At 39.0% G+C, this 12,124-nt stretch overlaps 1 protein-coding gene across 3 annotated transcripts in view; it reads left to right on the plus strand.

Moving 5' to 3' along the window:
- LOC121900995 (adenylate cyclase type 1-like) overlaps window positions 1-12,124 on the plus strand; it is a 59,342-nt gene that overhangs the window by 29,226 nt on the left and 17,992 nt on the right. For all 3 annotated transcript variants that reach the window (XM_042417601.1, XM_042417599.1, XM_042417600.1), the window contains exons 8-12: window positions 292-447; window positions 5,712-5,906; window positions 9,888-9,985; window positions 10,208-10,292; window positions 11,924-12,013. In XM_042417601.1, coding sequence (XP_042273535.1) covers window positions 292-447; window positions 5,712-5,906; window positions 9,888-9,985; window positions 10,208-10,292; window positions 11,924-12,013 — 624 coding nt within the window. The remainder of the gene's footprint in view (window positions 1-291; window positions 448-5,711; window positions 5,907-9,887; window positions 9,986-10,207; window positions 10,293-11,923; window positions 12,014-12,124) is intronic.

Here is a 12,124-nt window from a genome sequence, read left to right on the forward strand (position 1 = left end):
GATGTAATTCAGTTTTCAAAAACATAACTGAGAAAAGATTTTAAGCTTTACTTTTGAACTGTAGCTATTTTCCGAGGCAAGTACATTATACTTTAATCATCTGTGAGGCTGTTTCAGAGAGTGGAAATGAAAACAAAACAGCTGTTTTGTTTTGTTTGTGAGATTCAGAGACAGATTTTCAGCACGTAGGAGATATTTTATTATTACCAGGAGCAAAACCAAACCAGGAAAAATGATTTAATACTTCTCAGTGTCCTTTGGTTCATTTCTCCGTCGTCTCTTCCTCTCCAGATCTTTCCTGGTTTGATTCTGTCAGACATTAAACCAGCCAAGAGGATGAAGTTCAAGACGGTGTGCTACCTGCTGGTGCAGCTCATGCACTGTAGGAAGATGTTCAAAGCTGAGATCCCTTTCTCCAATGTCATGACCTGCGAGGACGACGACAAGGTGTGTGTGACATGTACATTGAAGACATCCAAATACATTGGCAATATCAGGTTTTTGAATGAAATAAGATTATTATTTTTATGTTTGCATGCATGAGTGTCCCACTACTGTACAGAATGGATATAAATATTTCTAGGTTATGTTGTAAAAAAAAAAAAAAAAATCATTTTAATGGGTTTGTATGTCCATTTGTGATGGAGTGAAATCCTGCTTGGATTTCTAATCTGCTACACACACACACACAAAACACTGTAATCTGGATTTCTAGATTTCGCAGCATCATAAGTACCACAGTATGCTTATATTACAAAGTAAGGCAGTGGAATAGATATAATGAGCAACTCTTGACGGTAAACTCGCTCTTAAGCTTCTTTGCGTGTGTGTTTGTACACGTGCGTTTTCTACATACATGTGCTTATGTGGGTGTGTATACGTGCCAAGTGATGTTTGCATGTGCATGTGAGTATTGATTTAAGCTTGTTCATGTGTTTCTCAATGTATTTATATGACGTTTTTGCTTTTATACCACAATGACGCAGCAGTGAGTCAATCTCGAGTGCTGCTGGTTGGTTCCTCGGTCGGTCGGTTGGTGTTTGGTGATCGTGGCATCACAGGGTCTGGCTGTCAGAAATAGCCTCCGAGCTGTAATCTGCCCGACTGTGTGAGCTCAGCCAGGCATTAGTACTTCATGATTCTGATGATGCTGCATTATGACTGCTGGTAATCACCCACAGCCTGGTATCATCTCCTCTAATAGCATTAGCCACATTGTTGCATGATTACGGTACCCAAGTAGCCGAAAGCCTAGCATTGTGACAGAGAGGAATTTTATAATGGAATGATGACACTGCAAATTTTTTGGGCCAAAGAATATAATCTATTTTTAGACACGACAAATTAAAAACGCTGGTTTTTGATGACCTAGAGGAGACGCAACAGTTCAGATTACTGTTGTGTTAAATAGGGAGTACCATTACTTCTCACACAGTACTGCCAGTTTCTAAGAAATGCAGGTACTCATGGTGTTACTGAATGTGTCGGGCAAAATAAGCCTTTTACTGGGGGGAGGCAACAATGTGCAGCCGTGTGGTGTAAAACATACGGTCTTGTTTAGTTGGAAAGCTGCTGGATAAGGGCTTTCATTTCTGCCATCATTTCCAAAATCCTCTCTTGTTAAATGGTCTGTAAAGTGCAGCAGATATTGGTGGAGTTTTTTTTGATAATTTGTACAAATGAATTCAAATTTTGTATTACAAATTACGTTAAATTAATTTGGCAGAGGCTTTTGTCCAAACTGATTTACCTTTTTTTCCTGTGCATACACAGATATCAAGTAAATTTTGACATGTGGAAAGGAGTCTATGACCTTATGATGTGTCTAACAACCCAGCTACAGCCGCCCCTGTATGAATAAATAAATAATAATTCTTGTGCACAATTTGTACCCCAAAATGCTGAATGATATGGTTGTTGGTTTAGAGTATTTGCACCTTTTTAATTTCAGTTCAAACATCGTATAGCACTACATTACAACAAATCTCCACTAACAAGTCCTATAATCTTTTTATTCTGAACTAAACCAAACCAATCAGTGCATTTTTAATGTGTCTCTAGTACATATTAGTGTTGGGGTAAAGACATGTCAAGTGTGTTTTCTTGACACTAGTGTGACAATTTCCCTAATTGGGTCTTGTTTCAAGATACTGACACTCATTTCTAGAAAAAACCTGAAACAATTCAAATTGCACCAGGAACGAGGGGAATTGTCTCACTTTTTCTTTTTTTTCTTTTTTTTTTTCACAAAAAAAGAACTTAGAGGATGAAAATTAGACTAAACTACTTGTTGATATGGATGTAGAATCTGTAGAAACAGAATTATATTATGATCTTCATATCAACTCCAGTGAGACTGATTGAGGGTGGCAGTCGCTGTGTTTTTAATTTACTTTGTAGAAGCAGGTGTTAATTTGATGAATATTTCATACTTTATTCTTAGTACTATAGCTGTCAAATACATAAAAACACTGACAGCCTTTCTAGTAACACTTACAGTTGAGACTTTAACTATAAATATGTAGAGAATATATACTTACTTACACTAGATAAAGCATGTAATGACATACTCTATGTAATTTTGCAGTAGTTTCATTGTAAAAGTTCTTCAGATATGCAGCTCTGTACAGTTTGTTGTAAGGATAATTCTGGTTATTTTCAACTTGGGGTTTATTTAGCTGGTTTTTGGCATAATGTTGACTAAGCTACATGAAAAGTGATTCACCAGGAGAAACCCACATAATAAATGCAAACTCGACAAGTAATTAAAACACACAGTAACATCTACACCACAGTGAAACATGCTTATACATGCTAGAATAATAAATGTTACGTGTTAAATAGCAGCATTTTACCATCAAATAGCTGTTGACATGCATGCTAACATGTTAATTGGAGGCATGTTGACTCGCTAACGCTAGCATTTAACTCCACACACAGCTGAGCCAAAGCACATCTCAGGCTGACAAATTACAGCTCATTTTTGGTCAGAATAAGCACAGTGAAATATAGTCACACACTATGGTGAAAAGCAGGCAGAACTGGAAATGATGGGAGCAGGAGTACAAGCATAATGCGGCTAGCAGGCTAACAGCAATATAGCATTTTGTTTTTACAGCAGGAAACGCATAGGTGCATTTAATAACATTAATGATTGCTGAATCCCATTTAGTTTTTCCAAATTCATCACCGTGGTACAGTGCATGATAATTTAGCCCACCAGTATAGCTTTCCATGGAAAAAAGTCCATCCTACTACTTTCTCACCATACAGTTAAATGTGATGTGATGTGCCATTGTGTGTAGCTTTCTATTTTGTATAATGTGTCCTGTGTGTTTTCTGTGTCTCTGTACTTTGTTTGTTATTGTGCTGTTATATGTTTTATTTGTAAGGGACTGCAGATGAAAATTAGCTTTAAAGCTAACTCTGGTGCAGTACATCAAATATTAATGTTTATGTTTAAAAATGTACATTGTCCCAGTAAATATAATACAACAACATAAATAATCAATGTTTCTTGGACAGGACATGCAGCCCTGTATCTCAGATTAGCAGGACATGTGGTTGTTAGTTGCACTGACTTCAATGAGAGACTCAAAGAGACCAATACAAGTGTGTCTGAGCCCAGAAATGTTGACAAGTCACAACCATAGACTGAAAATGGACATAGCGAGGTGTCAGGTTTGCTTTGGAGCCCAGAGTTGCTAATAATAGGACAGGTATTGTAATCAAGTAACATCAAACTTGCTGAAATATTGTGACAATAGTCAGACTCAGTGTGAGTCCCGGAGCCGGGGAGAGCAGTAGGTGAGACAACTGTCAATCATAGCTGTCAATCAACACCCACACAGCAGACATGAAAGCCACTATAAGTCTTCAAATCTTATTATGGAGCAATGCTTTCCAAAATGGCCACCAGCACACCTATTAGAGGGCCTGGAATTAAAGATTAAGACCTTAATGTCTTATTGAAATACATTATTGACTTAGTATTTCTAGAGAGAAGTTGATGCTTCTAGCAGCCATCAGTAGCATTTCACTTTAAGGTACTTCTGCACTGGCTTCAGCCTCAAGCTGTGGTAGTTGCCACTTGGTCATTGCAGGAAAAGCACAGATGTAATTAATAATATCCAGCATGTCTGTATTGCATTTAGGTTTACCAGTCCCAGGGCCCTGGTTATGTGCACTTAAATGGAACAGAGCCAACATTAATGTTATTAATTACACCTGTGCTTTTGTTTAAAAGTCCAAACTGTTGTCTGTTAAAGCAGAGACACAATGTAGAGCTGAGCCTAAAAAGATGAGTATGAGATGTCCTAAATTGCCACTGGACAGATAATAAACCTTTAATTTATCTAAAATTAGGCACTTCTTACACCTGTCCAACCTGGAGAAAGTTTTCCATGCACTAATATTCTAAGTAATTCACTACTTTGGAATCTCCCAGACGTGCATTTCCCATCTCCAGCAGACTGCTGTCCAGATGTTAAAGAAGAAACCATATTACCTTGATAATCGCCTCCTGGGCTCCTAGATATTCCAAATAATATCTGTTAATTATCCCGCAGTTTCATCTGAAGTGCCTCTTCGGCTGCTATGAGCCTTGTTTATATTTCTAAGAGTCATATTTTTATTTTCTTGCTTCACAACTGGGATAGATTTTGTCTCTGATTACTGTATACATTCCCCTGTCTATAATAATCATTGCAAGATTAATCCATGTGTTGCTTGTATGTTGCATGTATTTAGTTACATGTGTGTTTACATGCTCATCTTGTGTTAAGCACTTTGTTTTGTCATTAAAGCAGCTATAATCAATTTTTTTCTTTACAATAACAATGTATGAAATGACAATGTGTCATGTTAGAGGTGATGAACCTAGAGAGAATTAACAGCGAATCTGCATCTCCCCTCGGCTTTACGCAGCTTTATAACAAGTTTCAATCCTTGTTCAGCTCTCTGGCTGCAACTTTACTGTTTTGGTTCACTCTCAGTGCTCTCATAGTGTTGTTCTCTCGGCCACAGCAGGCAGCTGTTTTCAAAGAAAAAGCTCAGCACCAAATGGCAAACAGACACAGTTAGTGACTAGCCAGTGAACATAGTGGAGGATTTAGCAGCTAAAGAGCCAGATTTTTCCCTCAGGAGTTGGTAGAGAGCAAAATCAGAGCTAAAAGAGAGTGAATATTGGACTTACATTCACAAGGTGGACAGAAACACGACTCCTAATGAATGATAATGTTGCTCTGTAACTCCTGGATGTGGAAATAAGTAACTATTTGCTAACAAGTTCAACTTATCAACTTAAAAGTGATTTCTCAGTCTTGTTAACAAATTGTTGATGCTGCCCCCAAATGTGGCATATTAATATGCTTTAATTTACACTCAAACTTAATTTAGGTTGAGCTCATTTTATATTTTGCACCATTATTAGTAAGGCTCTAAGAAAAGCAACGTTTCCATTTTTCATCCATTAAACAATGTATGTTTGCTGCTGTGTACAGTAATAAGCATTACAGCCTCTCATGGCCAGACCAGCATGGCTGTAGACTTTCCATCTCGTTTCTACTAACGCTCGAAAAGTTAAAAGCTGACCTCACAAAACTCCAAACACATTTGTATGCCTCACCACCACCTAAGCTGTGAACTGTCAACGTATCAGGCAGGCCGGCCTCTGTGGAGACTGATTGTGTTGTCTTTTTGGTGTCTGACAGCGGAGAGCCCTGCGGACTGCGTCAGAGAAGCTGAGGAGTCGCACGTCCTTCTCGACCACCGCCGTGCAGCACTCACCAGGAACACGAGTCAACCGCTACATCGGGCGGCTCATCGAAGCGCGACAGACCGAATCTGAGACATCAGACCTCAACTACATCACCCTGTTCTACAGGAACAGAGACAGGGAACGCAGGGTGAGGACGCCAGCATGCTGAACATCTGCAGAGAAGCCAATAACTTGGATTTATATTTAGAAAAGGATACAGAATGTAACAAATATATACTTTCCTCATTACACGTAAGGTAACATGCTTCGTGACTGCATCCCCCCCCCCCCCCCCCCGTCTTTTGCTCTCACATACACACCCTACACAGTCTCTAATTCTCTTTCTCCCCTTTCTCCCTTGCTCCCACGCCTGTTGTCTATGATGTCTGTGTGTGTGTGTGTGTGTGTGTGTGTGTGTGTGTGTGTCTGTATGAGGAATCCACCCACCCTCTCAGGAGGGGGTGCAGATAATGATTTGGGAACGTCTGAGCGGCACACGTGATATCTTTCTCCTATGTGTGCGTGGGTAGAGCCCATAGAGCCATAAAGGAGACACACAACAGGGAAGGGTTTGTGTGTGTGTGTGTGTGTGTGTGTGTGTGTGTGTGTGTGTTTGTGTCAGTGTCTGTTTGTGAAATCTAGACATTTAAATTGATAGGAGAGAAATTAAAACCCTATACAAAGTAATAAGACTAAGAGTCTACAGCACAGGCACAGTAATGCATTTTAATATGCTCACGATGACAATGCTAACATGCTGATGATAAGCATGTATAATGTTTACCATGTTCACCATCTTAGTTTAGCGTGTTAGCATGCTAAAATTAGCTAATTATCACTAAACACAAAGTGCAGCTTAGGCTAACTGGAATGTCATTAGTTTTACAGGTATTTGGTCATAAACCAAACATTGGACAAATTTTAATTTTAGTCTAATAATGGCATTAGAAGAAAGGTCAGATGATCACCAAAGTTCACAAAATTCACTCTGAGGGGGACATCAATGTGGAATATTTCAATCCATCTAGTAGGTGTGGAGATATTTCACAGGATAAATGAAAGGTTGTCGCTAGATGAAAAGTGAGAGGATCACCAAAGTCAGTAGGATTCATCCTCTGGGAACCAGGAATTTCACAGCAATACACCCAGTAGTCGTACTAGTACACTGATATTACCTTTGATTGAGCCATGCTGCTAGCATGGTGAGTTAATCGTGTCTCATTTCAACATATTTTGGAGGTCTATCCTTTAGGAAAATGCATCAATTCACTATTAAAAAAACATGAAGACACAAATAAGTATAAAGAGCTTATTTAATCCCACACAACTACAGTAAAACAGATTTCTTCCATGTGTTGGTAGAGTTCAGGACACATCAGTGTTCTACAAGTTCAGATCTAATTGCACATCAGATCTCTAGAAGTTATTCTTTACTGTATTTCTGCATGAGATAAGAGTATTTTTGGCGGAAATATTGGAGCATGTCATATCCAACCTCTTCAAGATGAGTAAACCTGAAAACTCGAGTTGAAACTGTGTCATTTGGACCAAAAAAGTTCTGTGTTGTGAAATAAAGAATGCGTTTCTAGAGATCTGATGTGTGGTGAGATATGAACTTTTACAACATAAAGACACAAACTTAATATCATGTCCTGAATATCTCAGTCTGACTGACTCTCATTTGATCTGCAAATAGCTCCAAGGATGCCTGTTGCATCATGTTACCATGCTACATGCTAAATGTTGAATTGTTAATGTTAGCATTGTAACAGATATGATGTTCTTTAGCATTTTGGTAGAATAAAAGTGGCCCTAAAAGTATTACATTTTAAGAGTAACTATACCCGTACATCACTGCAGCAAGGTGAGACACCACTAGAGGTCAGCAAAAACAAGATTTTCATATTCAAGATTTTACCCTTTAAAGGTGCATTGTGTACAATTTAGTGGCATCTAGTGGAACAGACTTGGCAGAAATGGAATATAATATTCATAAATATGTTATGATTAGTGTATAATCCCATGAAAATAAGAACCATTGTGTTTTCGTTACTTTAGAATGAGCCCTTTATATCTACATAGGGAGCCCACCATGATGCACCACCATGTTTCTACGGTAGCCCAGAATGGACAAACCAAACACTGGCAATCCTACACACTGGTCCTTTAAACCCTGAAGTATAATTTAATACATGGCTTTTCTTATCTAATCTGATGTGATGACAGTTGGTTTTTGATTCTTGATTAGCTTATCTGGAGAGCTCCCATCCTTCTGTCCTTGTGGTTATTTGCATCTCATAAGTGAGTTGCTGCCTCAAGTGAAGGAGTTAAGTATCTTTTGGTTTTACTCACAAGGGTAAGATAAAGCATGAGAACAGCAGCTAGAATTAGTTGCAATCAGATGGGTTGTACTTGAGTCTAAAGGTGGAGCTTCAGGTACACTCTACATATCATCAGAAGCTTTGGTTACCAGCCCAAAAGGATACGATGAACAGGTGAAATGAACTTCTGTGGACTGACTAAGCTCATCCTGAGGGAGAGGGTGAGACGCTCAGATATCCTAGAGAGGCTCAGAATAGAGCTGCCTCTTTTTCACATTGTAAGGTGCCATTTGAGGTTCACTGGGCATCTGATCAGGATGCGCCCAGGAAGCCTGTTCATTGAGGTATTCTGAGCGTGTCCAGCTGGGAGGAGACACCAGAGCCACAATACTCTGGAGGGGATCTGTATCCTACCAAGCCTCGGAAAACTTCACTCAGTCAATATTTATTTTCTGACCCCGTATTCCCATCCTCCCTGATATTTTCTGAAATTCTTGAGACCTTTAACTGAAGTCCAGGAGGATTACCTACGTAGTGTTACATAACTTCAGGAAATCAGAGATGCACAAAATTAACGCCCCCTCCATTTTTCTCTACAGTGAAATTGGTGTTGTTTGAGACTGGATTACCAGGCACAGGAGGCCCAGATTTAATTCATATAATTTGGGTCTACATAATTTGATTAATTGCAGATGTGTTAGATTTTGTACTACTGAAGTATAATATCAACTCTGACAGGTGCTCCATCCTCCTGGTATCAAAGAACGTGTCAAAATCTAGATTTATAACATTAATTGTTTTACTTTACTAGATTGTGCTCATTTGTTGTAAATGTGTTAAATTGCACAGAAAACCTAGAGCAAGGTTGTGTTATTCCATCATATGAGTACTGTAAGGCAACAACCAACATTTATTCTCATTATCAATTGATTGTTCAGTGTATGAAATGTCAGAAAATAGTGAAAAATGCTGATTTTGATTCCCTGAAGCTCAAGATAACATATTCAAATGACTTTTGTCTGACCAACAGTCAAAAAGCCCGAAGATGTTGAGTTTACTATCATAGAGAACTGAGAAAAGTAGCAAATATCCACATTTGAGAAGCTCATATCAGAGAATTGTTGGAATTATTTGCTTAAAAATCGACTTTAGTGATTAATCAGTTATCAAAATTGTAACCTGGTAGTTTTTCTCTCAATCAACTAATCAACCAATCATTTCAGGTCTAGAGTACTACCATGCATAGTGGGGGTCAACAGGGGCCCAACAACAAACTTGCCACATAGAAGATTAGTGTGGCAATGTCATTGGACATGTGTCATGAAGGTCAACATATTTGGGACTAAATTGGGGCCGACTAAATTGGTAAAACCTTGCAGATAATCAGGACACTTTTATGGCTAAACCTCCAAAATCTAAACAATGTGCATCTGAGCAATGGTTTGATCCAACTTCAGATGGTAGTTGGGTTCAAAATGGAAAAAAAAAACACACACAAAGACACATTATACTCAAAATCTGTATAAATATAAAGAAAACAGTCATGAACAACCATGCACCCTTCTCCCAAAGACCTGCATATTCACTGCAACCCAGAGAAGCATGTTCCAGTCACACTATACATAAAAAATAATGTGACACTGTGTTACATTTATGCATTCGGTGTGAAAAGAGGGTCAGGATTCCCCACAGAAAAGAATATCTGACTGACCAACTCCTAACTGGACCCAGATAAACATCTGAATAAATATATGGATGGATGCTTCTCATTTTGACACACTCTCTCTCTCTGTTTTGTCCTTTCTCAGTATCACCAGGTGTATGACGACCATTTCATCAGCGCAGTGGTTCTCTCTCTGATTCTCACTGCTCTGTTTGGCCTTATCTATCTGCTAATGATCCCACAGTACGTATGCACACACACACACACACACACACACACACACACACACACACACACACACTCTTTCTCTCTCTTGCTTCCACATTTGCAGTTTGTCCATTCATGTAACCTAATTGGATCGATTTTGCGAAGGTGTAGTGAGACATTTACACTGTTGTACTGCAGTCAGTGGAAAACTGGGGAAGCCCTCCTCACTCTGGTCTCTCCCCCCTCCTCCTCTCTCAGGGGGATGCTGGTGCTGCTGCTGCTGGTGCTGTGTGTGTGTTTCCATGTGGCCTGTGTCATGTACCTGCACCTCACCAGTGTTCAGGTAGGACACCCTCATCTCTCCTTACAGGCTCCTGCTCAGAAACTCTTCTGATGTTTTTCTTTTTTATGTGATACCATCTTTCTTCACACAGCTGAGCGGCAAAACAAAGCAACTGGTGAATTATATGAATGTGTAAAGCTGCGATATTATGAGGAAAACAAATATCTTGAAAATGTAAAAAAATCAGAATTGAAAAAGATCCATTTTGAAATTTAAATGTGGCCAGAAATTTTGTTTTGTGTTTGTGTTAACTAATTTTTGTAGTCAGAGAATAGTGAAAAATGCCCATCACAATTTTCCCAAAGCCTTCAAATTGCTTTTTTCCAAGTCTAAAACTTAAAAATAATAAATCTACAATTCTGTATGACAGAGAAACACAACCCATCGTCACAATTAAGAAGCTGAAACTGAAGCAAATGTTTGGCTTATTTGCAGGATAAATATATGTAGAATCTTGGGCGTATTTCTAAGAAATAGTTTGACATTTTGGGAAAAGTCTTTATTCACTTTCTTGCTTTGAGATAAGAGAGAAGATTGATAACTCTCATGTCTGTGTCAGAGCTAGCAGCAGGTTAGCTTAGCTGATCATAAAGACTGGAAACAGGGGAAAACTGCTAGCCTGGCTCCGTCCAAAGGTTAAAAAAAATCAGCTTACCAGCCTCTCTACTGCTCATTAATTATAACGTTATACAGAATCTTTCATGTTTGCTCAATTAACCCTAACCCTAACTGCAATGTAAAAACAAAAACTTGTGGTTTTATGGTGGGTTATGTGCTGGAACTATTACTTGAACCAGGCGCTCTGACTTCCTGGAGTCTCTTCTCTTCCTCACGGTGACAGAAAGACTCCAGAAAATCAGTGCGCCCAGCAGATTTTGTTACCGTTGGACGGTAGCAGCCAGGCTGTTGAACCCGTTTTTCCAGTCTATATGCTAAACCAAGCTAATTGCTTGTTAGCTCAAGCTTCATTACTCATCCAACTCTCGTCAAGAAAGAGAATAAACTGTCAAACTATTCCTTTAAAGCAGAATTTTTCATCTTGATCAAAATCATGACGTCTTCATAGGAATATTCAGTTTTTTTGTGGCCAGATTTCTAAAAAATACTTTGCTTTTATTACATATTTCAATGAGAAACCATCTGTTTGGTTTAACATTACACAGCTTCTTGAAAGTATTGCTTCAAACTTCTCTTCAACCTTCAGCAGTCTAAAAAACTTTATTTGTGCAGTCAATTGAAGCATCAAATAGCTCTTTTTAAAAAAACCAAACATTTTCACTGTGTTTTTATTTTCTGATAATTAACGCACAACTGCAGATGACTGGTACATACTCTCCAGTCAGGTGGAAGTGACTGTGGTGACTTTCACTCACAGTGACATCACATCCATGCCCTCTATATGACACTGTGGTATCACGCTACATTGGTCTGTCATGATATCCTTTAAGCGTCTCCTCTAATAGGCCTGCACATAATGAGCCTCACTGCAAAATGCACTCATTTCATTTCCACTCCTGGCTAATGATGTGTCCAAAATGCTATTGAAGTCGATAAACAGGTGCTTCATTTACTGACTCGTTCATTTCTCCCACACCTCCCCCCCACCTCCCCGCTCTTTCCTCTGGTGTTAGTGCCAACCAGGCTGTCTCACCATCCAGATCCGAACCGTGCTGTGTGTCTTCCTCGTCCTGCTCACCTACTCTGTTACCCAGGCCTGTGTGGTAAGTCTGACTGCTGACTGATGACAGAAATGACAGATTTGCTTGATGTAGTAAAAGTCAAAGACATACCTGCATCAGTGGAGATGAAACCTGGATATTATTAGAATCATG

The sequence above is a fragment of the Thunnus maccoyii genome, chromosome 7 (assembly GCF_910596095.1).
Source record: "Thunnus maccoyii chromosome 7, fThuMac1.1, whole genome shotgun sequence".
In the NCBI taxonomy this organism is placed as follows: Eukaryota; Metazoa; Chordata; class Actinopteri; order Scombriformes; family Scombridae; genus Thunnus; species Thunnus maccoyii.